The 27,189-nt window shown below is 41.4% G+C and overlaps 1 protein-coding gene across 6 annotated transcripts; it reads right to left on the reverse strand.

Moving 5' to 3' along the window:
• Window positions 1-2,019: 2,019 nt before the first annotated feature.
• eif4g1a (eukaryotic translation initiation factor 4 gamma, 1a) lies at window positions 2,020-25,245 on the reverse strand. 6 transcript variants are annotated; one of them, XM_077614557.1, is made up of 33 exons: window positions 24,764-25,245; window positions 22,264-22,386; window positions 22,081-22,164; window positions 21,282-21,314; window positions 18,929-18,949; window positions 18,246-18,425; window positions 17,981-18,080; window positions 16,499-16,609; window positions 15,076-15,227; window positions 14,614-14,706; window positions 13,612-13,687; window positions 12,728-13,534; window positions 12,438-12,526; window positions 12,111-12,285; window positions 11,269-11,402; window positions 10,978-11,097; window positions 9,837-10,241; window positions 8,702-8,848; window positions 8,382-8,618; window positions 7,792-7,896; window positions 7,438-7,713; window positions 7,230-7,335; window positions 7,027-7,117; window positions 6,605-6,927; window positions 6,255-6,376; window positions 6,002-6,177; window positions 5,817-5,942; window positions 5,354-5,435; window positions 5,162-5,260; window positions 4,167-4,304; window positions 3,957-4,038; window positions 3,748-3,885; window positions 2,020-3,045 (listed from the first exon to the last, which is right to left on the reverse strand). In XM_077614557.1, exons 2-33 carry the CDS (start codon window positions 22,336-22,338, stop codon window positions 2,864-2,866), a joined length of 5,085 nt encoding a protein of 1,694 aa, XP_077470683.1. In that variant the 5' UTR covers window positions 22,339-22,386; window positions 24,764-25,245; the 3' UTR covers window positions 2,020-2,863. The 6 variants fall into 6 exon arrangements, with proteins under 6 accessions (XP_077470683.1, XP_077470682.1, XP_077470684.1 ...); XM_077614556.1 differs by having other exon boundaries at window positions 12,111-12,291; window positions 24,764-25,244; XM_077614558.1 differs by lacking the exon at window positions 18,929-18,949 and having other exon boundaries at window positions 12,111-12,291; window positions 24,764-25,244.
• Window positions 25,246-27,189: the final 1,944 nt, after the last annotated feature.

Consider the following 27,189-nt stretch of genomic DNA (forward strand, 5'->3'; position numbering starts at 1 on the left):
CAATAAACAATTTGAGAATTGCAAAGAGTGGAATTGAACTCACTCCTGATTTGAACTTGAGTCCACCAGAAGTTCTGACCGTTTGTCTTTGCAACTGGACCACAGTGACTTCTGAAATGAAGTGATTGGAAGTTATATTTATCCTTTCATTACCTCAATAAACAATTTGTGAATTGCAAAGAGTGGAATTGAACTCACTCCTGATTCCCACCTCAAGTTCTGAACCAATATTTTTGCCACTGGACCACAGCAATAACTAGGAGAAGAATCAGAAGTCAGATTTATTCTCCGACTTTCTTAGCCTTACTATACTATGTCGATTTTTTAAAGAAAAAAGCCTTACTATATACAGACGCTCCACTACTTACGAACATTCAACTTACGAACAACGGTACATACGAACATGTCTGCAAATTGCGTTTAAGTCCAAAAATGTTCGCAAGGCCAATTTTGTATTTCGCGCCTTTTTCGGAGTAGTACTTCTTTCCGCCGCTAATACCGACGCCTGGCGCTGTGAGAGCTCAGCTCACCCAGCATCTACCTTCTTCTTCGTTGCAGTGCGGAAGTGCGTGAATGTATCGCCAGTGTGCAAAGAACCTTTTTCATTTGTATCATTAAATATCTCATGCATCCAATATTGAATATGCTTGGTAAAAAGCTAAAGGCTTCTATTGAGGGAGTTGCAAGGAAGAGGCAAGCCATTTCATTTGAAACGAGTGGCAATAATAACGAAGCTTGATGCGCGTGAGAGTGGTGAGCGTTTCACGGGCATTGAATCGTTCGACCGTCAGTACCATTTATAAACAGAAAGATCGAGCAGCAGGACCCAAATATTGAACGTTGCACAAAGTTTGCAAATCAATTGAATGATGCCATACAGTGCTACCGCATCATTTATGATGAAAAAAAGAAGAAAACTGTGCAATCGTCATTAGGTCGCTTCTTTTGGCCAGTTTCTAATACATAAATCTCTCTCTCGCTCTACAGTACTGTACATATTCTCTCCATTTTATTAAATGTTTTTTTTTTTTTCAGTACAAACCAATGCGTGTTACTTATACAAGCCTTAAACATACAAATGCACTTATATAAACCTTCAATATACTTATATCGGCCTTAAACATAAATTATAATACAAAATATAGCACTGAATCAACTTACAAACAAATTCAACTTATGAACAATCGCTCGGAACCAATTGCGTTCGTAAGTAGGGGAGCGTCTGTACATGTACATACTACAATCGGTAAATAGGCGACATGCATATATGTAGAAGTGCTATTTTGTGATATGAATTGAATTTGTTCAAAAGCCAAGCTTTTATATCGAAGGACGATATATATGCATTATTAAATGAATGGAAAATGGGTAACTGCACCTATTTTCCTATTTTTTTCCAACTTATTTTCGTTATTTGGATGGACTTATTCAAATACTTATTTCTTTTAATAAAAACTTGAAGAAAAAACATCTCATTTTCTGAACCGCTTCATCCTTACCAGGGTCACGGGGGGTGCTGGAGCCCATCCCAGGTGGATGGGTGGTATTTTTTTTTTTATAGAATTCCAACTTTTTTAAAGAAATATACTATGACCTGAAATATTGCTTTTAGACAGCTGCAAGAATAAAAAAAATGGCAAAATAGAATCATATTTTTATTTGAAAATGAAAATAAATTCTTAGGATCTTGTGAATTACAAGAACAATGAATTATCACAGTAAATCCTGCCATTCAAATGGACTGGCGATCTAGCCAATTAGGAGATAAAATATATATCATTTATACAAGTATGCAAATGACTAAAATGGTGTTTTACTCAAGCACATTTGCATGCGAGTGTGTAGTGGCAGAACGAGGAAGGTTGTGAAAGCTCAAATTCTAACATTTGGTGGGCTAAAATAGTGTCCATTCCCTATAAAATAATGGCTTTTATTTACATATATAAGACTTAGAGCTATGGTTACTATATGATTGATAAATATCTGTGAAAACTGAATTGAAAAAAAAAAACACTTCACTGCAACTTAATAAGTCCTTTATTTGCAATGTTCCTCGTCTTTCCAGTTTCCGATGCAAAAGAAGCCATCATTTTTTAAATAAAGAAAGCAAAAAATATATTTACAAAATTCCAATAAAACTAATAATCAAAGGATTATCTAAAGCACCTCTCTGCATCCGGACAACTGCATTATCTCAAAAATAACCACCAAAAAAAAAAAAAAGGAAAAAGAAAAGATTTCATTAGTATATATTTACAGAATGCTCCAGAAAGGAGTTTCCCACTTAATGTAGAAAAAGGCTTCTGGATATTTTCTGTTTTTACTTTATATAATTCATCAAGTCAATTTCTGTAGATTTCAAGTTTTACTGGCGATTGGGTGGTGAAGAGTCCCTCTGCAGCGGAAGGAAAACAAAGACCAAGAGTCAGTCGGTGCAATGACGAGGAAGCATTGAGATCACACCGGCCGCGCGTGTCCGTCTTTCTTCTTAAAATCCCGGGAAGAAAAAAAGTGACAATCATCCCACAGATCTGCCAGAAAACAGCTCATCGGTCTGGCGAAATTGTGTGGTCACCTACGGAAATACGGGATCGGGGGCTTTTTTTTTTTCGCATTCTGCTGAAGGACTTTTCAAGTTTTTTTTTTGTGTGTGAGGAGAGCAGATTGTTGGCTGGGGAACAATGAAGAAGGGGAGGAGGGAAATGATTGTTTACCGAGTCCATCACTCCAAAAAAAGAAGACGAAAAAAGATATTTATCCTCATTGAGGATTTTTGATTTGGAGTCTGCCTTTCCGGCAAGATCGTCCCTTGAAACTCTACTGCCGCCTCCTCCTGCTAGTCGCCAGCAGACGACAGCAGCGTTCAGTCCTTATTGCACTCCTCTTCGGGCGATCGCAGCCAAGTGAAGAAGGTGGTGACTGACTTGAGGGCCACGCCTTTGCCGTTCTGCTCCGCCGGATCTTTGCTTGACTCCCACTTGTTGAAGACACTCTCGCTGATGACGTCAGCGTCGTACAGATAGTCGAAGAACGTGCGTAGTAGGTCTGCGTAGTCAAAATATTCAAAAGGGACATTGTTATCTGAGAAGTTAGAGCCATTTTATCCATTTGAATGTTTTTGTTGATATGTTCATTAATTTATGATTTTATTATTCCTTCACAAATATATATGTAGTGTATGTAAGAAAAAAAAAGTGATTAATGATCATTTTAAAATACTGAGACATTGCATCCACAATGTGGACAAATTTTGGGTCATATAAGCTATACTTACACACCAAATGTTAGACACCGGAGTTTTTTTTCTTTAAGTGGTTAAAATATTCAGTAATGAAATGTTTATGGAACAATCAACGAATTTAACATCGTGATTTCATGTTTTAACTCACTACGTTGTAATTGATAGTCATCACTCCGATAAATGAACCAACAAAATATTAAAGAATTCCATTTGAGGAAACGCCTAAAGGTGTGCTCGGGTCTATAAAAATAAAAAAAAACAAGGCGAACAGTAGAGGATCAAGAAATATATATTAAAATAAATAACATAGAACCACGATTTAAAAAAAAAAAAAAAAAAATTGAATTTATGCTCCCGTGAACTCATTTGCTGCCACGGACTGTGAGTGACACCCACAGCATTTTGATGATGCGCAGGTCAAAGGGATTGGATACCTTCGCATTACCATCCATGCCAGCGAATGAGTTAAAAGGCAAATGCATCTCAGTTTGAACATTGGCACTCACACGCAGGATGCTCCATTTGCACCATGAGTGCCTGCAGGGCGTAGAGCGCCTCCAGCTCCTTCTGGTCGTCGCTCACGTAGTGCTTCAGCAGGGAGACTCGGCTAAGGATCAGGGGCCCGGCCACCTTGTGCGGGTCAGCTGGAAGGCAGAGACCATTGTAAAAGACACCACTTCCCAAATGAAGAAAATCTTGTCCGTGGAAGTCTCACCTGTGATGGCCAACTGGCACACGGCAGTCATGAGCGCACGTATGAACGGGCTGGACGACCTCTGCTGCACATCCAGATTGGCCTAATGACAAAAAGAGACAAAGATTCAGGTTGGGGATGACATGACAGAGATATTACTGAGTGTCAAATTTGCCCTGAATAGCTTGAAAGGGTTATTATATAAATAAAAAATAAAATGTGACTGCACACCTCCACCCAGTCTTTGATGCGCTGGTCGCTAGCCTCATCGCGGAGGAGGCGCTCCAGTTCTTGCCTGAGCTCATTTCCGCTCAGTGCTTTCTTGGTGTGCTCCTTGGACTGACCCTCTCCAGTTGTGAACTCCACTTTCTGATAGAGTAAAAACAAGAGAGCTCACAATTGGGCTTGTGACAAACACAGCAGAGAAGGAACGCTGCATTTGCAGGCGCAATAGCTGATAGGTGCGGGCCCTGGCTGTAAAGCAAGGGTGTCCAGACTCGGGTTGGTTCGCGGGCCGCTTTAACGTCAACTCGATTTCATGTGGGCCGGACCATTTTAGATATAATATTTAGATTTTTTTTAAATAAATGGATTAAATGAATTGGATTAAAGTCTCTGAATATTCAGTTTTTATAGATCTAAAACAATGTTTATTTTGGCTTTTTTAAAATATATTTTTAGGTTTTACAAAATGATTTTTGAACTAAAAACTAGAAAATATGGATTAAAGAAATAGCAATTATCGATTTAAAAGGGGGAAAATCAGGAAATTTAATATACATCTATACACTTCATTTTAATTTGATCCTAAAAGAGAAAGTTGGCACTCATTATTTACTTTGCGGGGACACACAAAATGATGCGGCGGGCCAGTTTTGGCCCCCGGGCTGCCACTTTGACACCTGTGCTGTAAAGTGTTGTGAGGATAGCCGTCTTGCATGGGTGATGCTTAAAGGAGTATAACTAGTGGTTATGGTTCGCATGACGTGTAGAAAGTCAAGTCGACAGCGTTGCAGCATTTCCTTGTTATGTTTATTTGCTATGACACATTTGATGTTTCATAACTTGGAACAATAATTCATATATAGTAGCAGTTCGTAAACTGAAAAATTAGAAGTACCACTGTAATGCTTCAGATATATTTTATTCAGGAATATTTTAGGAGTAGTAATTTTTTTTCTCCATATTTATATAAAACTATACCCACAGAAAAGACAATACTTCACCTGCTCAGTGACAAACTTGTTGACGTCATCATCCTTGGGCAGGAAGTCGGTCCAGTTCAAACCCGCCTCTTGCCACAGGGCCCCGACCTTACTGTGAGTCTAGTGCAGAGACGGGAAAAAAAACTCATCAAATCAGTGACATGTCCTCTTCACAATACTACATATATACACAATAAAAAACACTTAACACACCATTCCTTTGCAAAGCAAGTGGAGGATTTGCACCAGTAGTACGCCGGCCTTCCCCTGTGGTAGGAGAGGCTTTGCGATCTCCCTGGAGACAAATAAGACACAATTAAGGTTTGTGCTATACACTTGATTGGATGGATATCATCCTTTTAAAGGGACCGACAACATTATATGCACCTGAGTGGATAGAATCTTGGTTAACAAATTGAAGAAAGAAAGAAAAAATTCACTTATGTTATTCATATTAGTGAAGAACAACAGAAATAAAAGCCGGCATGTACAGGGAATCGCCACACTTAATGTGGGTAGGAATTCAATGCTGATTGTCTACCTGTGACTGAGTCTAACATTATCTATGTGCGTGGATATAACAGACATCACAAAATGGCGGATCTCAGAAGTGATTTTTTTTTTGTTTTAAGGGGATATTATTGATACTCTGTGGATGCATTTTGGCTCAGCTCACCTGAAGAGCGCCCCCATAGGGATGCCACCCTCTAGGAGCATGGGGGTAATGATTTCAGCCAAGTAGAGCCAGATGTGGGGAATGTCTATGGCCATGTCATCAGCGACCTCCAGGATCTGTGAGAGCCTGCCACAGCACAAGCAAGTCAGATCTCATCTTCATTCCTGAAATGTGCGGTGCCTCACCCTTTGAAATACTGCGGAATAGGCAAGGCTCCAGCCATGGTAAGTTTAGGCAGCAGCGTGCCAATGAGGTCACGCGCTTTGCTGGTGCGTTCCAGTGTGGACTCCAGGCCCCTCCGCACAAACACGTAGAGTAACGCACTGCTGCTTTTCAGCTCTTCCACGCACCGGGTTGCCTCCTAGAGTGGAGGAGGAGGAGGAGGGTTTTGAGATGTTGCCACTGTGCAAGTTTGCCCTGTCGGAATGGTTTTGGTACATTAAAATCGTTGATGTGGAGAAACTCGTCAATGATGGCCGTGGATTTCTTCTCCATCGCCTCTTCTGACATTGCTGGTTCGGGAAGTGAAGGAGGAGGTGCGGGGGCACTCTCGCGCTTGGCTGCAAGTGGGGAAAAAATAAAAATGGCAACGTTTGAATCAACGTTTCATTTGCGGCCGCTTTGAAATATAATCACAAAATGAACATTATCATTTTCAATTCGAAATGATCAAATCGTTTGGAATGTTTTCAACAGCAATTGTGACATGCAGGCCAAAAACACCCCAAAATTGTTGCAACTTGTACATGGCAGTAACCATGCATCTCAAGCGTATGGGATGTTTTTACCTGGGAGCTCTTTGCTTGGACCTCTGTCCCGGCTTCCCCTGTCTGTGCTGCCGCGGTCTCTGCTGCCGCGATCTCTGCTACCACGATCTCTGCTGCCGCGATCTCTGCTGCCCCGGTCGCGGCTGTCCGTCATGCTGGCCACACGCCGCATGGGCTCAGCAGAGGGCCGGTTATCACCACCTCTCCCGCCGCGCTCCTCAGTTTCTCTGCTAAAGCTCCGCTTGGTGTTTTGGGTCCGGCTGCTCCGGTCGTCACGGTCGAAACGCTCACGGTCTCGATCCGCCCGCTCCCTATCGCCGCCTCGTTCGCGGCTGGAGCTAGACCTGCCGATTTGGATGTGGTGTGTGAAAAGCAGTGATGAGCTGAAGGCTTTTGGAAGGGACTGAACATGATGTCAAAGCAGAACTCAGAAAACTGCCAACCTTTGAGAAGATCTACGATCAGAGTCGGAGGATAAGGAGCCGGACTGCTGGAGGGCACCGAAGCGATTGTTGCTGGTGGTAGGGCGAGAGTCTAAAAGAGAAGGACAATTTTAAACCTTTATAGGGCAAGTCACTGTTCTGGGTAATTTACAGAGACTGCACAATCGAAGCCAAAGTATGAGATTGAACAAAAGAACTTTTACCCTGGTCTGCTGTTGCAGTTTTGACACCCATTCCTCCGCTACTGCCTTTGCCCCAACTTTTGCCAGAAGGAGCCAACCGCTGATTGTTGAGGTCCAGATTGTCGTGCTAAATAGAATGCACATCACATGGGGTTGAGGGATTGAAAAAGCTGACTAGAAAGAGCCCCAGCGACGATAAACGATCAAGAGATCGACTCTCCAGCCGTACCTTAGAGAGTTTGAGTCGGGAAGAGTCGTAGAATCTCTTTGAGATGGGCACCGTGTTCCAGCCCTCATCCTGGGGCTGGCTGCCCCGGCCCCCTCCCGATGCGTGAGGTCCTCGGCCGCCCATTCCTCCTCCCATCCTGCCTCCTCCTGTGTCCTTTTTAGACATGAGCTGCTGCTGGACTTTGATGTGCTCCCTGTGCTCTTCCATCTCCGCATCCTTGTGGATCTGGTCAATGGTTTTAGGACCCTGATCTCCTCTACGGGGCACCCAGTTGCACTGGGGCACAGATGAAAGACAAAGTTATAGTGGGGACGCCCCCTTCCCTCCCTCCCCTCCGATGGACTGAAGGTTTACCTTTTTGAGGTCCAAGACATCTTGAAGCATGAAGCGGATTCGGGATGACGTTTTTCTCTCATTGATGATCTTTTCCATTTGAGTAAAATACTGGTCCATACGAGGCTAGTTGGGATAAAAGATAAACATTTGTATTATGGCAATACCCAACTACAAACTAAAAAAAAAAACAGAAGACATATGTATGCCTCTATATTTTTAATCCCCCTTTCTCCGGTGATTTAATTATACAAGTCTAATTTAAGCCATGTACTGAAATATTTACAATAAATGTAATTTAATTTAAACAGTTATTTTAAAGAATTCTTTTATTTAAAGTACCCTTTCCAAGTCAATTCAGGTTGGTTAAATAGAATATCATTTCCTTCGCTTTTTAAAGTTCATTTGTCACTAAATCATGTGTTTCAATAATGTTAAATGAAGTTTTTATCATAAGCAAATTTTACAATAATGAATGAAATGTACGTATTTAATAAAATAATTTAAAAGCAATATATATTGCATTTCTGAATACAGAAAAAATATATAATATGTATTTCATACTTGAAGGGCATCCCCATAAACATCAATAAATTCTATTGATTTCAAACCTTGGCTTTTTCAAAGTCCAGGTCTTTGCCAATAGTGGAGAGAAGCCTGCAAAGACACTCCAAAGACTCTTCATCATGATTCTTCAGTAGTTTCAACACACAGTCGTGCATGATGGCTTCCGTCAGCATCTTCAGCTTAAAGAGCTCGCCGATGAACTTGATGTTGCCCAGCGAGCGGCGCCTAGCCTTGTCTCGGGCTTCCTCCAGCTCAATGCGCATGCGTTCACGCTCTTCACCCTGCGAGGTACCCCGGGTGTGCAAGGTTGATCAAAGGTTGCGTGGTGAAGGAAACAGCAGAGGATGCGGTCAAAGTAACTTACTTCTTTGGCAGCCTCCATCTCCTTTTGCTTTTTATCCAAGAACTCGTCATCGTCCTGGTCTTTCTCAAACTCTTTCTGACAGCGGTTGAGCAGCAGTTTGCGGAAGGTCACAATGTATCCAGGTTTTTCCGTGGTGGGGACTTTCAACTGAAGACAAAAGAAGTGCCATTGACTTTCTACAGCTACATTAAATGAGCAAAATTAATGTGCTAAAATAAAGACAATTGTGCATAGAGTGGAGCAATGGTTACAATCCCATCAAGTGATCAGGAATCTGAAAGGCATCACGCGATTATTTAGAATTATTCATTTTTTAAGTATTAACTCTTTAGCTGTTATTGATGGCGAGAGACGTCCCATCCATTTTGACTGGGTAACTCCTATCACATTTGGAGAATAACTTGATTGATTATTTAAGTTTATTCAGGTAAAATAACAGAATTAAAGATGTCTGCACAGCTGATTTAGAAAAAAAATTGATTTTGGTTGTTGTAGTTGGCTTTTTTTAATTTTACCTCTTCAAATTTACATTTTTATTTATTAATGTTGATATAGCTTTGTTCAAATTTGGGGGGGCATTGGAATATGCCGATCAGACATTTTTGGGTTAGCAGTGAACAATCACCAGCACAAAAAAATAAAGATAATCAGTGGTTCAGTGTGGTTTGGGGGAGAAAAATATCATTAAATAGGGCAGAAAGATAAAAAATATGTGAAGGACTGGATTAAAAGAAACTAAACGGGGAATGTGACGGCCAGAAATAGGTAGAGGAAGAGCTTATTTTGACAAACGGAATGGTCATGGAATCGTGACTTTTTTTCTCTTTACACTCATTTGCCACCATAGAGCGATAGAAACGTCCAATCCATTTTTGAGTTAGTGGGTAAAGTTAACTTGATGTCCTTGTGTTTGACTGTGCAAACAATAGAGAGAAGGAAAAGGAGAAATCAAGAAGACAGAGTATGTTTTTAATAATTTGAGGCCTTTGGCTCCATCTTGTGCTATTTAGCTGCTAGCTGAGAATAAGTGCCACGGGAAAGTCAGGCAATAAGATATCGTGCAAACATAAGATTGATTTACTTGGGAATATGGCACCAAAAAAACCCCTGAGAAACTTCCCCAGCTGCAACTTACCCCAGCAAGGGAGCGGCACATGTTGGCATAGGCTACGGAAAAGCTGGGCTCCAAGATGGCTTTCTCGAAGATGAGGTCGATGGCGCCTTTCAGTCTCTCTTCCGTGTCTATGCTCATCTCCTTCACCTGATTCATCAGATCCTGGAACTTCTGTGGCGTGAGTTTGTTGAGGATACTGCGCAATCGCTTCAAGATTTCTTGTGTCATGGCTTGCTCGGGGGTAAGGTCTTCCTCATTTGGTGCAGTCACGTCTTCCTCGCCTCGGCCTTTGGTGGCTTTTCTCGTCGAGGGCTTCCAGGCATTCTCTGCCTTGTTGAGCTGCACTTCGTCACTGAGCGACAAGCTGGTGATGATTTTGCGGTGCTCCTTCCGCGGACCCTGCTGGGATCGCCGTGGTCCGGGGACCTAAACAAGTAGAGCAGACACCGGATTACGACCACAGCTAATTGGTAGTTTGATTATTTTTGATTGAATTAGAAATCAGATCAAAAACTTTTTTTAAAATGTCCCCCTCCTTAAAAGTTGGATATTTAAAATTAGCTGTGCAAAAAAATGGATTAAATTCCATTTATTAAGAAGAAAAATGTTAATCCTTGTTTGACATCAAATTGAAGCAATTAGTTGAAAATTTCCTATTTTGTTTAAGGCATTCAGTCTGCTTATACAGAGAAACAGAAATCTGAAAATATTTACTGTGCTCGAGTTGTACAACTGACGAACGTCTCTACATAGAAAAAAACTCAGGTCACAAAAAGCCACAATGAGAAAATTTTGTCTTAAGATACAAATGAAATTCCAAGTTTCAAAATGCAAAATCTAAACAATGCGAAAATTTTGTCTTAAGATACAAACGAAATTCCAAGTTACGAAATGCAAAATCTAAAAAATTCAAACATCCTGTATTTTATTTTGAAATTGCTGCAATATCATTCCTCTCCCAATACTCTTTAGGCCTCCGACTGGTTGGAAGGGAGCTACGGCATGATGCCGGACCTGAGGTTAGCGCACAGTAGGCGGACGCAACCGGGAGTATGAGTGTGACAGTAGCCTTTTAAAAGCATCTGCTTCATTTGTTTCTGCTTGCATCATACCTGTAATGTTTAGCTAAAAATAAATTTAAAAAAAACTTAAAAAGACTTACTGGTCCACGCATGCTTCCCACTGATCTGCTGCCCATGTTCTCCACATACGAAGGGGTAAAATCTGTCCTTACATTCATCAATCGGCCTGGGTCCGCAGGGCGCAGTGGAGTCTTGTTTACCTGTAATGAAACAGTATTTTTCCCTACTTCCTTCCAAGTATGTGCCAATGGACCATGTTTAATACTAAACCTGATTATCTATAAAATTGATGGTCTGGTTTATTGATTAGGCCGAACTTGTTCAGGCATATTCCGCCTGGTGTTGTTCAGAATTCACTGGAATGCACCCACCTTGTCCAGGACCACATCGTCGATAGAAGGCAGTCCTTCCGGTTTGTTCATGCTGGCACTGATGAACTGGAAGCCCAGTAGGAATTTTCGGTCATAGCGTTTCTTTTCTTCGGGGTTTATGGGCTTCCATTGCTCTGTGAGATAAAGACAGACTTAATGGGGTGTAGAGAAAACGCTATATAAATATGTTGTGTCTTGTCACCACAAAGAAAGGAATGCAAAATAATAATAAAAAACAAGTCTAAATATTGATCTTTTAATATAGATATTGAGGTGGGGGTGGTGCACCGAATCAAGTTGACAACGCAGATATATTTGTGAGAATGAAGAGGATTTACAGCAGGGGTGTCGGACTCGGGTTGGTCCACGGGTCGTGTTAACGTCAACTCGATTTCATGTGGGCCGGATCATTTTAGATATACTTACACTTAAACTTATAAATGGATTAAAAGAACTGGATTAAAAGCCCTGAATATTCATTTTTTTATAGATCTAAAACAATGTTTATTTTAGCCTTCTTTATATATTTTTAGATTTAACAAAATGATTTTTGCACTAAAAACACAGAAAAAATGGATTAAAAAATTACAATTATTGATTTAAAAGGGGAAAATCAGGAAATGTAATATACATCTATACTCTTCATTTTAATTAGATCCTAAAACAGAAAGTCGGCACTCATGATTTACTTTCCCGGGCCACACAAAATGATGCGGTGGGGCAGATTTGGCCCCCGGGTGCGGCCACTTTGACACGTGATTTACAGTATTGCGCTTCATAATTACTGTTCTAAGCAACAACGCCACTCTTTGCTTGTATAATTAAGTCATAAAACTACATACCTTCCTTGTACTGATATTTCTTGTCAGCTGACTCAGATTTTGTCTCCGGTTCTGCATTCTGCTTGTCCTCTTTCTCCTCCCAGGTTTCATCTACGACCTCAGCGGAAGGTTCAGCTGGAGCCACGACAATAGGTTCCGCTGGAGTAGCTGAGGGTTCCGGGGCAGGCTTGGCAACCTGCTCCTGGGGTGAACCCCCACCCAAAAAAAAGAATCCTAAATGGGTCTTCCCGAAACTCCCAATTTTTGAATCACAGCCATCCCCAAAAATGTTATAATTTCATTCTTGATGCTGTGAATCCTTTTGCTCTACATTCTACGGATACAAACCTCTGTGAAGGCATCGAGGAGGTCGCCGATGGCCTCTTTTTTGTTGATTTCCTTCATATTCCTCCTCTTCTTTGGCACAGATGTAGCAGCTTTAAGAGGTGGAGATCATGTTAATCTGCTATTTTTAACACGACTGCAATACTAGCAAGTAGCTGGACATATATTCACATGTGAAGGAAATATAAACAAAATGTGCAGCTACAAATTCTCTGCCCCTCTGTCACTTAAAGAGAAACTAAACTGCTCCTTCAGAAATAATAGACATTAGATGATAAAAAAACATTTTTTACCTTGCATAGCGGATTCCTCAACAGGACAATTGACAGCGATGGGAGCAGGAGAAACGTCCTCACTTTTTGCCACCTTGACTACTTCCTCCTTTTTCTCTTCCACCGCCACCACCTCTGCCTCCTTGACCTCTAATTCTTCCACCACTGGCACTGTAGTTTTAGCCGCAGGTGTGGATTCCTGAGATTGAGAAATATCTGGCTGATCACAGGGTGTAGTGTCTTCCTCGGCGAGTTCTTCCACGTCCTGAGGAAGGCCATTGGGGAGAGGAGATTCGGGCTCTTGCGGCGCAACTGAAAGCTGAGGCAGTTCAGGTATCACTTTTGGAGGCATTTCCTCTGGCTTTGTAGGAACAGGGTTTACTGCTTGTGCAACTTCAGCAACAGGCTCTGCCAATGCGATTTCTGTGGGCCCTTCCTTTTCTTTCATCACCTGCACCTCCTCCCCTTGTTGCTTTTCTGGCATCTTCTTGCACGGATCTGGGGAAGCCTGTGCTTTCTCCTCTTGTGCCGTCGGAGGCGAGGGGCATACGGGAGCATCTACCGTGTCGCTGACCTGAGAGTCAACTACTTCAACCTCAGTTGAGGAGGAGGCCATCACAGCAGGAGGAATGAGAGCGGGATCAGGCTGGTCGTCTGCCATTTGCACGGGTGCCTCGAGAGCCGGGACAGGGTCCGGGGACTCCAATTCTTCTTCAGCTGCCACGTTCTGGGTATCCACTTCTGGTGTGGCCTCAAACGTGGACTCAGAGCTTGTGGTTGATAGAGGTGGGGGGGTCTCGACACTGGCAACATGCTCTACATTATCATCTACATAGGTATGGGGCATAAAGAATATTGTGAAACATTTGTTACGCATTGTTCAGATCTGCAAAAAGGCCACCGACCTCGTCTTGTGGGGTCCGTAGCAGGTGGAATGACCTCACCATTAGTCTGTGCAGATACGCCTTCCGTGATGTTGGCCTACAATCAAGAATGACCATTGAAATGCTCGAAATAATACAACCAATCATATATTAAAATACACACAATACATCTGACATTTGGAAATTGTATGTTGTCAACTAAGTGTTAGTAGTCGTAGTTTATACATTTTGGATGCCTTTGTGACTAATCCATGATTATGACATTCCTTAGATTTTTTTTGCTTTTATGAATACAAATTGATTTTTTCTATCACAATGACCACCAAGAACATTCAATTGGATAAGATGGAAATCCATGGAAATAAATAAATTATGAATACTCTTTTACCCACAACCAATGTGAGATTTGTCATGTTTTTTTACATGCTTGTCGTGGTTACTTCACTAGTATAAGTACTAGTCTTGATTTCCAGCGGCTTTGTAAGTAACAGAAGAATAGAACACGCAACAGATGAAAATCAGATCCCCAAGTAGTTCAAAAATCATTTTGTAAAATCTAAAAATATATATAAAAAGCTAAAATAAACATTGTTTAAAAACTGAATATTCAGGACTTTTAATCCAGTTCTTTGAATCAATTTATTAAAAAAATCTAAATATTATATCTAAAATGGACAGGCCTACGTGAAATCAAGTTGACGTTAAAGCGGCCCGCGAACCAACTCGAGTCTGACACCCTTGACCTAGAACATTTAATAGAACAAACAATCTGTTTCCAATGTTTCATTTTTTGTAGAAATGTATTCACACCAGAAGCATTCCCTTGTTTGATACTCAAAATTAGGTGTCTTCCCTCGGACGCAAAGTATGCCATTGTGACATTCTTAATTCCTTTGCCTTGGCTCTTGGTCACTAACCCAAGCAAACACAAAAATAGTACTTCTAAAATGTGTTGTCTTTTGGGGTTTCAGCTACACACAGAACTCCCATGAAATGCTCCTAAATGTAATGACTGATTCTTACCTGCGGTGGAGTTGGTGTAGAAGTGGACCTTCCGCCAGACATAATTTCCTCTGTGATATCTCGGCCACCCCGATTAGGGTCTCGTATTGTGATCTATTGTTAAGAAAGGGTAAAATATTGGTAAGGTTTCTACACCCCGTTGATTGAAATGTTCTAAACATTCTGGCACTAGTGATCAATAGCAATTGACTGCCATTGTTTAATTTTTTTAAATTCATATGCTTTCCTTAAGCCATTTTTAAAATTAACTTGATTTTTTGTGCAAATTTTTCCATAACCTTTTAAGGATTTAGGAAATACATGCTCAATCCCTATATGTTTCCCAGATTTTTTTCACAACTGTAGTAATTTTAGAGGTAAACGGAGAACGTTCCACATTGAGCAAACAATGCACTTTGTCCATTCCATTCAGTTAGTGACCTCAGAAAAGAGGTCCGCTGCTCTTTTGTTGCGACACACTACCGGTTTACGGTCCCTCTTTGGTGGGCCTTGTGGCGGCGCTGGCGGTTGCTGGGGAGGGGGTGCTGGTTGCTGTTGCTGGGGAGGGTTGATCATGACCGGTGCAGACTGGACAGACGGCGTGTATGGCGACTGACCCGTATAGAACGCTCCTGCTGTAAAGTGGAATTTCAGAAAAACAAAGAAAAGATTGAACAAAATGAAATGAGAAATAGTGTAGGTTTTTTTAAGATTAGAGCTAGGCAGACCACTGTGGGGTCATTGTGGGTGTCAGTTCTTTACTAAAGGCTATGGTGACATTCCAAAATAAACTACAGAATAGAAGTCACTGCCCTCAACATAAGGAATCGAATCAAAAATCTGAGGTAAATGGGATGAGATTTGGACATGAAATCAAACAATCAATCAAGAGTAACGAAACTGCTATCGACAACCAGACAGCTGTTTAGCATCCTCTGAAAGATTATTCTGAGAGATTTATCCTTTATAACCTTTTAGCAAGTCTAAAGAATTATGTTTAATTGAAAAAAATACAATCGAATTTTTCTATGGAGCCCCAATTCCAATAAAGTTGGGACGTTGTTTTAAACAAAAATAAAATCCTGAATACACAGACCTATAGTCTATAATAGTGGTCCACTTAGACTTGATTTAATACACTACAAGTAAATGATATTTAATGTTCAAATTGATACTTTATTTTTACAAATAACTTGAAACATTTTGGCTGCAATGCCCCAAAAGACCAGCGCCAGATATAAAATGAGCCAAGCAAAGATGGGGCAAGGTTCGAACATCTCATTGTGTACAAGCACATGAGAAAATAGTCAAACAGTTTAAAGATGGTAGTACAACTACTTGGAGAAATGTAAACAACTGCAAGAAATTTTGGAACTTAAACATTGAGTCTGTGATATCTTGAAACAGTTGAAAGAACTTCCCAGGGTTTTAATCACGAATGAACTAATGTGTGTACTGATTCAGTAGTCGTACTTGAACATTCCTATTCAACATTCGACATCACAAGACCAACACATCATGATCAACATCATTGCTGTACCAAAGTTGAACGTATGGGAAAATTTTAAGATTGGTCAATTCGTGGTCATCTTGTGTATTTTGCCATTCAGCTCATTGTTACAGTACAGCAAAACGTACTGAAAACAAACAGTTGCATACAAAATTGCACCCAAATTCACCTGTTAAGTTTAGAATGCATTTCAGGTTGCTGCTGAATTGTCCCCCAAAACCCAATGCCCCCTATTTGGCATTAGTCCTTGTATAATTTAACAAACATATGCCTTCTTGTGAACAGTGGCAGTGCGCATGCAGGTCCATTAAAAAGTGGGACACAATGACAAGAGTAGAGACAAGTAGCGCCACTGAAGCCGGGCGATGCAAGCACGCACACACGCACACTACTCACCAGGGTAGCGCTGGGAGGTGAGAGGAGCACCGTGGAGAGAGAGACGGCCGTTCTCTCGGCCGCCGCCTCTCCCCCCGCCACCCCGCCTCTCCCTCGCAGCAAGAGAGGGCTCTGAACCAACGCGGCAAAAGGAGTAGGAGCGAGGGATGGGAGAGGGAGGAAGGGAGGAAGGAAGGAAAGAGGACAGGAAGAGACAGATGCAGAATGAGTTATTGAGAGGACTCAGAGGAAGCCGGGTAATATAAGGGTCCCATGAAATGAATTTTCTTACAAGACAGTATTGGACTTTTTTTCCCCCCTCTCTTTTGGATTTTTACTTCTTCATTGTTGGGAGTTTTGGCATTTGTCCGCGTTTCAGGGATATTGGATTTTGAGGAAATGTGCCTTAATAGGCAAACTTCCCTGAAGCCTTAAGTTCTTGAGTACTTTTTGCAGTTAACTTTCTCTCTAAGGAGCTGAACAGAAAAACAAACAAATGTGTTTTTCTTGTCATTTTATTTTCGAGCACTTCCACCCTTCTAGTCCTTTCTGTACTACTGACAGTCCCTCTATTTTTTTTCAAGCTGCTGCTGAGGACAGCCCATTTGAAGCATTGTTTATCAAATGTTAGGGGTCATCTTGTTTTGGTGTTGTCTAAACTGTTTATTTTATGAGGATGACGTGATTTACACATAAATTCTAATTAAAGCAAGAAAGGTATTGTGTCCAGGATTGGACTTCTGCTGCAAATGTTACCCTGCAAAAGAAAACTGTGCAAAAAGTACTGAAACATGTAACACTTGGCCGTTTAAAGGTTGAGTCCAAATCAAATTAAGATTACCTGTATTGACGGCAGTGTAGAGTGAGACCGAGCCCAATACTAAATGGTGAAAATAAGCAACAAATTGAAGCGCCTTGATAATTGCCAAACATAAAAATTAAACGGAGCGAAAAAAGCTGGAATCAGCAGGAGAGTGGGTCCAAAAAAAAGTGTGCCTGCCCAAGTATGTGGCTTCCTTTTTAAAAAAATCTCTTTTCAGGCTTGGTGTTTTAATGTAGTTTAAAAAAGCAGTGTAGATTTGTAGCCAACAACTTTGATATACTTAGGTAAATATGTAATCTACTATTCCTGAAATTTCAATTCCCAATCATTTCTCTTTTTTGAGTGATGTTTCTTGAGTAGAAAAGCACAACTCTCTGGTCTCAAAGCATTTCATGGAACCTATGAGGTAGTGTGAGCTGAGACTGCAGAAAGAAAGAACAGAGGCCAAAGCAGAACAAAAAGCCACAACACATGCAACCGTTCTGCTCTCCAAAACACATTCAAAAAACAAACCAGCCATATAGAAAACGGCCCGCCCTCCCAATGCAGCCAACCCAGTGAGCAATACGATGACGCTGGAATGGCAACGGATTTCGATGAGACCTTATTTTATCATTGCAGGCGACTATGAATTACCGAGGATGAGAGTGACTCCCTTCTCAAAGGATTAAGTCTCTTACCAAAGCCAGGATATTCAGCAGGGCTGGTTCCCGCATAGTAGGCAGCAGTACCGCTAGTCACAGGATACTGCTGAGTAGGTGGCATATAAGGGGCACGGTACTGCAAAAGCAGAAAAACCACAGGGACATTCAACTCAAAACAACATCCATTATATCAGTAACCGCCACCCAAATGCAGGAAACTGAAGTACATTAGAAGAATGGCTTCAAATATACTATCCTAAAAAATATATATATATCTACTTGCATGCAGTACTAAACCAACCTGTCCAGGAGGAAGGAAGTAACCCTGCGGGGAGCTGGCGAATGAGAGCTGCTGCTGGGGAATCATCATCATCTGGGAGCCCGCCGGATAGACGTGGGTGGGTCCAACGGCTCGAGGACCGCTGCTCGTTTGGACCCTCGGCGCACTGGTGGCCAGTGCTGGACGGTTTGAATAGTAGCCCTGGGGATAGCAAGGGAGGTAAATTGTAAAAAATATATATATATATATTAAAATAAAAAAGTAAAACTGCTCTCCTTGGATTCATGATAATAAACCTGCTTGATGTATTACTGTTTGTAAGCCAATTTACAGATACACGCTTAACCTGGAGTGGATGGCTTACATTCACAACAAATGCTATCGTTCATGGCGCAATTATTGTACAGTGTTGCCCTGCCATATCACCATTCGTCGTTCTCAGCCCACCTACAGCAAAGCAAGTCTGAATTTTGAATAGTTTTTGAATACCTTTTTTTTAAAATCAGCCAGTTTTATATAACAGGAATCTTAATTGGTTGCAATAAATAACTTATCACAAATGTTTCACGCATGAGGGGTTAAACCTTTCCACAATCTATGTTTCTACACACATTGCAGGCGGGTCTGAAACATCCCAACGTGATAAACGGGGGTACACTGTACAGCAGTTTCAGCACAGGCTGCAGGGAGAGAAACGGCGTTACCTGTAGCGCTCTGTATCCACCCTTCAGCCGCACAACACACAAGCAGAAAGCAAGAGAGGGAGTGAGATTAACGTGAAAATGGAGACAGTGTGTGTGAATGATCGAGACTGCAAGATGCATTGGAGGAGGTGGTTGAGTAGGCCGGGCTGCATTCTGTGGCTCTTCATACACGGACACACTGCAACCTAATGTGCAAACACTTCCCTCCACCGATTTGCGTTCACACGACACGGATCACTATCGATACGATAATACGACAATACGATGTACTACTCATGGAAGCAAGTAGTCAGCAGTTCAGTTGTGAGGCGACATACAATATATAGAAGGACTGTGTTTCAATACTTATCGCTGTGAAATGGCTACAAGCAGTAGTTTTTTTATTTTACACTGGACTAAGAAAAACTTGGGAATCTCGCCAACCTAATTGCATAACTATCTATGAACGACTTCACTTCTCATTCATTCATTCACAATTGTCCCATCGGCGACTGGTTCTCCCATATCGAATCCACAAACGTCTTACGGTCCGCCTGCTGCTGGGCAAGACTATTTTTCCCATGTATTCAATGCCTCTCCATCAATGACTTGTATTGTATTCCGTTACAAAATACAAAACAACACACCACAACCAGATTTAGCAGCACAGACAAGATAAGAACGTTCGTCATTGTTTCATAGCAAAGACTACACCAAAATAGTGCATCACAGCAAGTGAATGTGTTTTTTTTTTTCTGTTCAAACGGCTGCCGCACAAGCCTTGCACTCGGATCTTTTCTATCTGGAGCATGCAGTGGAACGTTTGCGCCACCGTTTGAAAGAAAGGTGAATTAGCAACACAATCTTTGCAAATTGCTCTTGCAGCATCCCGGTGTAAAATGCCCCTGTATTGTCAAGCCCAGTAGCGTTAAGTCTGACAGTGGCGTCTATATGGATGCAAATTCCTACAGATCCAGAGCCGAGTGCCATCCCGGCAAGTCTAGAAGGATCCCTTTTCATGTTAGTATGCGCATTCCAGCGGGGGAGGAAAATGGCGAACACAACTACAGTATGTTAATGACTATGGTGAGATTTTCAGTCATGCAAATGAGGCCAAAAACATTCAATGTTGACCAAAATTTTCACGTGGACACTCCGATAGTGTTATGGAAGGTATGAAATTACCACATGTTCTCAACTTGTGGCCTTGATAAGTTTCCCTTGGGCACATTCATGAAGCCCAAATTAAACTTATGTTGCGTATTCTGAAAGGAATTATTAAATCAAATTTCGGCCCAATATAATTGCATTTAAGTAAATTTAAAAAGGACCAGAGGATCTATTTTTTAACTGCAACTAGAAATGTGCATTTCAAGAACAAAATTTCTACATATTTATAAAATATTGAACACATTTCTTATACTACTACCATGTTACCTCTTGACTAGAAATACACGACGATTAAACATTTTTTATTTTGTACTATCTTCTGCATACTAATAATAAAGGCTCTGCTACAATGCGTGTTAGTTTTAAGAAACCTTGCCTGGTCAGATTTTCCTGTTCTACTAGGTGTTGGTTGTTGCCTACATTAAAAATATATACTCAAGTCATTTGTCCTCATAATTATAATTTTCAAAAAATCTTTTTCTGTGTAGGCATGGATTGAATTGATGGCAAACAAGGATTTTCACACATCCAATCAAATGGAAATGAGGTCCAACCCTCACTCTTTCCTCGTGACACATGAAAGATTGGATATTTTAAGTGTGAAATTTTCAACCGTTTCCCCAGGAAATTGTCTCGACAGTCTGTTGAGTACACTGGTATACTTCGGAAATTCCCAGACACACGTTGGGTCTTTGAAACGTTGGAAATTGATGTTTGCTGCTCCAATTTGAATAATGCGGGGCACACATTTTCCAAAGAGTTGCTAGAGCCAAATTCTAGTCATGTGAGTGTTGATCATGCGACAAGCACGTGATTGTTTATATATGTAAAAAAAAAAAAAAAAATTCTGATCATCTGTTCCCATCTCACAGTGGCTGTGAGTCTGCTCTCATTGTTAATCAAATATATTTTTGGAGAAAAAGATAAAACCAATCATCCACTTTGATTATTCCCTTTACCTTACTATATCAAACATATTAGGTTTTGAATGTAAAATGACAAAAACTGACATGAAACCTGACTGACAGGCTATGAACAGGTTATACCAATAAAGGTTTCCTCTTTCCTTCACTAATTGATAGTGGAGCTAAGGACAGGTCTCAAGTTTCCACTAAAATATTCTTGGTTATGACGTGAACAACATGCGCTGCGCTAAGGGGGAGAGAGGGGAGGCAGGATGCAACTGAGCGGGTGATGTTAGTACCTGTTGGTGTAACGTACGGGGCCCTGCGGCAAACTGGGAGAACACCAGAACAGAGGAAAGAAGTCAAAGTCACAGGCAGAGAAATAAGCAACGACACACGCTGACAAAAACACAAACAAGTTTAGCTCAAGAGGGGTAGTAAAAGTAACGCTGCAAAAGGGTGGAAACATTTCCTGTAAGTCCTCATGTGAATTAACCAATTTGGCAAATATTTCCATTTGGAAACTTTCCATGGGAACTGAATGAAGACTTGTATCATTAAATCAAAATGTTGTACTGTTATTAGCCAATATATAGATATACACGAGGCTCTCATTGCCTACAGGTCAAACATGATACGTCCCAAATCTCCAAGGAAGTTTGGACAGTTAATCTAATAAGATGATTTCCAAATCATGTTCAACCTATATGTAATGAAATATACTAGACATAGAAGATTGTGTTCAAACCAATAAACTTTTTTAAAGCAAAGACTCCTTACCTTAGAACTCTTTGGCAGATACCAAAAATACTGAAAAAGTTGTGGAATGCTCATAAAACCTGTTTGGAACATCCCACAGCTAACAGGGAACAGTAGGTTGCAGATTTCTGAGATTTTTATCCTCACCCTTTTATTAATACAAACTTTTTGCAGCATAAGTGACACGGTTTGTACAATTTCAGGCTATTTGTTGAACATCGAAAAGAAATTCCATAATATCCCATGATGTGACCGACGATGACAATGCCAGGAATTTTGAAACTGAAGTAGAAGTCAAAACGGTTACAGAAGGAAAAATCTGTCCTAAAAAAAGCATACCTGTCTTGGCTGAGGTGCTGAGTTCATTTGTGGGGGAGGTGTGGCAAAAACAAGAGACTGAGGCGGCCCAGGTCCGTAAGTGGCCTTCAAAGAGAGAAAAAAAACACAAAAAAGAACACAGGGGGAGAAAGTATGAAAAATGCATCTTTCCAATGAGCATCAACACTTGCTGATGTCACTTACCTGCGTCAATCCGGGGGACGGGGCGGGGTTTGGGACAGAGGGCGGTCCCGTTATAGGCTGTGGTGGTTTATTCATTTCACGTTCTTTTATGGTTCTGCATTAGTGTGGTGATGTGTTGCCAGCCTTTAGAGAAGGGTAAGTAAAAGAATGATATACATATAAGTAACAATTCTGAGTGAATGAGAGGACAACCTTCATTTATCATTTTAAAAAAAGAAAGAGATTAACACTGTATTTGACAGAAAGGGTGTGGTCTGCAGTTTCACAAATGATAACGTCACCACCACCACACCTCTCTTTCTACGCCCAGTCTTACTTTCAGTTGCATGGCTTTTGTGTGCCAGAGGCACACAAAGTACCCACGTTCTAGTCATCAGTGCAAATAATTGAGTCGTTGCATTTCCACCTAAAGCTATGCTGAGGTTTTTGACTCTTTGCTGTTTTAAAGACCCTTTGCGCAGGTGTGGGCGATAATCTGTTCCATTAAAATTTCAAACTCGAACAAGGGAAAATGTATTCTCTATACAGTTAGACATGTTGCAAATCAGCACACAGGATTGGAATGTCCTGAAAATATTGTTTTGTGTATATTTGCAATTCCACTTAAGTGAATTGGACATATTAAAGAAATAAAATGCAAATCAATATATTTCTGGCTCAGTAAAATGAGTTGGTTGCATCTTTTGTTAAATTGCTAAAACTACTTATTTAAAAACGTTTACATTTTATTCTAAATTTTCAGATGGTATCACACACAAACCTACATACACGTGGTTCTCATTCAATACAACTGCATATCATCTATATCGCTATTTCCAAAAAGCAAATGCAGATAATCTTACATTTCAAAAGAGGCAGTGACCTTTACAATCGGGTCAATGTCCCACCTGTTTTCATACACAACAACTTTAAATATGATGTCGTAAGTCCAGGGGAGTGATATTTTAAGCACATCGAGCCCTGAAAATTGGGCATCATTTTCAATCCATCAACCAATCTGGAAATGTTTGATTTCGGAACCCATCCACACGCAGTCGCCTCTTAGAAAACAGAAACAATTGTCAGTCATTTTTTATAGATATTACTATGAAGCAAAACTTTAACCAGCAAACACTGATTAACACCCCATCTAACACTATTGTAACATTTTGATATTTTTTAAAGTGACTTTGTTGACAAATTATACTTAAACTGTTTGAGTGCACTAAAATTCAACCTAATTAACATCTTTGACACCCAGAGATTGTAGAACAAAACTAGATAACCAAATCTCATTTTTAAAAGTTTTTGAGTGTTATTCTCTTTAATGTTACACTTTTTTTTAAATCCACCCAGTAGTTAACTGGGTTATGTCACTAGTGGTCTGCAGGGGGGGTGGAAGAAAATGGACACCTGAGGTCAAAGCTCATTTTCAGTGTCGCATAATTGCACTTGAAAATAACATCCCCAAAACTCATAACTAGCTCTTTGTGTACTAAGTTGGGCCATGACAACTTTACATGAACCGAGTTTCCGAAAGGGTTCTACAATCTTGATATCAATTGCTCAACACGTCCACTGACATTAGCATGAGCTAGCGCCATGCTCTTTTCAGGGAAACTGACGGTTAACATACGCCGGGTGGTTCAAGACGTCGAGCGAAATGATTCTTTAACAAAGTTCACAGTTAAGTGGGAAAAGAAACGGGGATCCTTCAAAGAGTAGGCCGACATTTCCAGTAAAAAAACGGAGGAGCCAGCATTCTAGCTAATGATACGTGTCCCACTGTCAAGAGGCATTTTGCTTCAGTTCTGCGACGTGGCCGGTCAAGCTGTTCAAGAGTTTATCGAAATAAGCTACCTAAAATCAGTCAATTGTCAATTTATTGTGAACGAAATCACAACAAAAAAATCGCCGTTAGTCCAAATTGTTTTACAGCCGTCGATCTTAGTTCAGTATGAGTCAAAAACTACAGCGAGTCAATGTTAGCATTCAGCTTTAGCACCTCAACCGTGTGTATGTGAAGTGGATTGAGTCATAGGCCCCGGCCGGCTCCATGAGAACCCAAGATCCGATATTCATTTAGATTTGAAACAAAACATCTTCACACCACACGACGAATCAATGCTAAAAATACAATCCTAATCGGAATTTCTAATGTTAAAGTGGCGTTGAGTCGTCAAAACTGTCGGGAGGAAAAGAGCGAAAGTACATGGCGTGCGTGGAGCCTTCAAGGGTGGCAACCTGGCTCGAGATTACCAAGAAGCCCGTGGTTATAATGCGACTAAAGGTGGTCGTGACAGAGTCAAAATCGAAGCAACATCCTCACGGCGAAAGCGGCTCCACAAACAAGTATCCGCACGAGACATCGGGACAATTTCAAACGAGTATTTTTCCACTTTGCCGGCGTTACTTGTAAAATCGGGGCGGGCTGACAGCCGGCACAGGGCCTTGTTCGAACGCGGCTACATGGACAAAATGAAGCCTAGGCTAACATTTTCATCTCCGGTGGAATTCTTACCGGGATAACGTGTGAAGGCGCGGTTGGATTGTAACCCGGGAGTCGCCCTCTCGTCGGATCCTCTACGGATTTCGGTATATCGTCCCACCCCGGTGCTTTCTTTTCAAGTCCAACAAAAACCAAGATGCCCTTCTTTGGCTACAGACTTAGCGAGCTAGTTGCGGCTAACCGGCTCGACTCCTGTCACTTGATTAAATCCAGAGGCGTGTGACAGTGCTGAAAAATCTAACGATTTCGTACTTTGAGAGTACTATTGGTGATTCCGATGGCCCCGAAAAAAGCCTCTGGACCGGGGGTCCATTATCAAGGCGCCGATGGTGACGGATTGCCGGTTAAGTGTGTACACACAACTGCCGTGTGAGAGGACTCAGAGCGACGCCATAGTGCGCGATGTTGCGTGCCGAGGAAGCCGGTGCCGCGGTGCAGTACCGCCCGGGTGCGTGCGCCGCCTAGCCGCCGCGCCGCCTCTATCACTTCCGGGGTAAATCCAAGGAGGCCTCACGTGACAAGGCCAGAGGAGTCATGCCAACCAGCTTCAAATGAGTACAATAGGTTCCATGACAAGCTTTATACATCAGCTTGAATGAAATCAAATCGGCATTTTTCATGCACCACCGTCAAAAAGAGGTCTTTGTCAAACGCTGCAACTTTGATTGAGGAGCTTAACCACTCGACATTCGTATTTCAAATCATCTTTCCCAATCAAAGTGGATGGGAATTCAATTTAACGCAGGGCTTTCACTTGCCGGTTTTTAATGGCCCGCTTGAAATGATAAATGAAAATATGGTTTAATATGGCAGACACAACAATCTTAACTCTGGCCTACACCCTGTTTCACTTCTCAACTTCAACACTAGATGGAGGTAGTCATCTAAACAGTGTCTTTCTATTATGTCCAATCAATGTAGAAAACCGTGGAGTTTCAGTAATTTGGTCAATACATTGGTATATACATATATTTTAAACATCCAATTCGATACTCTACTTAGCGCATGGAAGTGGAAAGGAACCTTTGCCTTATAATAATAATCGGACATAGGCCCTGTCGTCATCATCAACAACAAAAGCCTAATTGTCATCACACCCAGAAACTGCGTATGGCGAAATTGGTAATTCGGATATATCGCATCTCCTTCCGATAGTAATTAAATCCTGGCGACTGTAGCATAACGAACGACACCAAACTGGAGAGCATAGAGCCGCTGTGTCAGTGCGCGCCGCCATCTTCATCTCTTCTTCTTTGCCTTATGCACGCAACCACCAGAGAAGAAAGTTTGCACGCCCCTTTCAGCATTCAAGCCACCCTAATTAAATAATCTCTCATCTCATCTGATTTTCTGAACCGCTTTACCCTCACTAGGGTTGCGGGGGGGTACTGGTGCCTATCCCAGCTGACTTCGGGCCAGAGGCGGGGGACACCCTAAATTGGTGCCCAGTCAATCGCAGGGCATAAGGAGACAGACAACCATTGACGCTCACACTCATAATTAGGGGCAATTTAGAGTGTCAAATCAGCCTACCATGGATGTCTTTGGAATGTGGCAGGAAACCAGAGTACCTGGAGAAAACCCATGCAGGCCTGGGGAGAACATGCATACTCCACACAGGTGGATCAACCTGGATTTGAACCCAGGTCCCCCACTGTGAGTCCGACGCCCTAACCACTCAACCGCCTTCTTACGTGGACCATACTCCTCTGCAATTATGGGAATAAGGTTGAAGTTCTCCAGTTCAGCCAAGTAGATGTCTGCGGCATCTAATGTGACCGCATCCGCTTCACCCACCTGCTCTCGGTGCAATGAAAAATGAAGGAATAGTGCAAAACAGTGATATTTGGCAGGAACACATTAGTCTTCATTGAATTCCAAATAATTTTGTTTTCTATTTGATATTAAGATATGTGGAGACCTCTGATGGTCAGGTAGTAGTGATAACCAGTAGTATGCTATGCTGCCACTTTACAAGAAATTTTGAATGAAAAAAAACCCCAGCAAGCTCACATGAATAGCCTGGATGCAATCCAAAGGACTTGAATGTGTCACACAGGAGAATACAGGTGCAATGGTGGCCAAGGAATGGCACTTTATGTGTTCTGGCTACGATATGGTACACCATATCACCTTTTCCGAGGGATCTGATGACACAGCAGCTGCAGAAGACAAAACAAAAAATATCCATTCGTACGTTCTTTTTACCCACTACTTACTGGATGAAATGTGCGATTACGTTGAATCTTCTTGTTTACCCAAGGAACTTAGCAGGAGTAGCGTGTGGAGCACAAGTGACAGGAGGAATTGCTTCATGGTGGATGATCAGGAAGCAACACTATTTGGCTAAGTTTGCATAGAACAACCTACCTAAATGGTGGTTTTATATTGGATGTCTGAGTACTTCATTTTTTTAATGCATGACTGTTCATGAGTTC

The sequence above is a fragment of the Stigmatopora argus genome, chromosome 12 (genome assembly GCF_051989625.1).
Source record: "Stigmatopora argus isolate UIUO_Sarg chromosome 12, RoL_Sarg_1.0, whole genome shotgun sequence".
Lineage (NCBI taxonomy): Eukaryota > Metazoa > Chordata > Actinopteri > Syngnathiformes > Syngnathidae > Stigmatopora > Stigmatopora argus.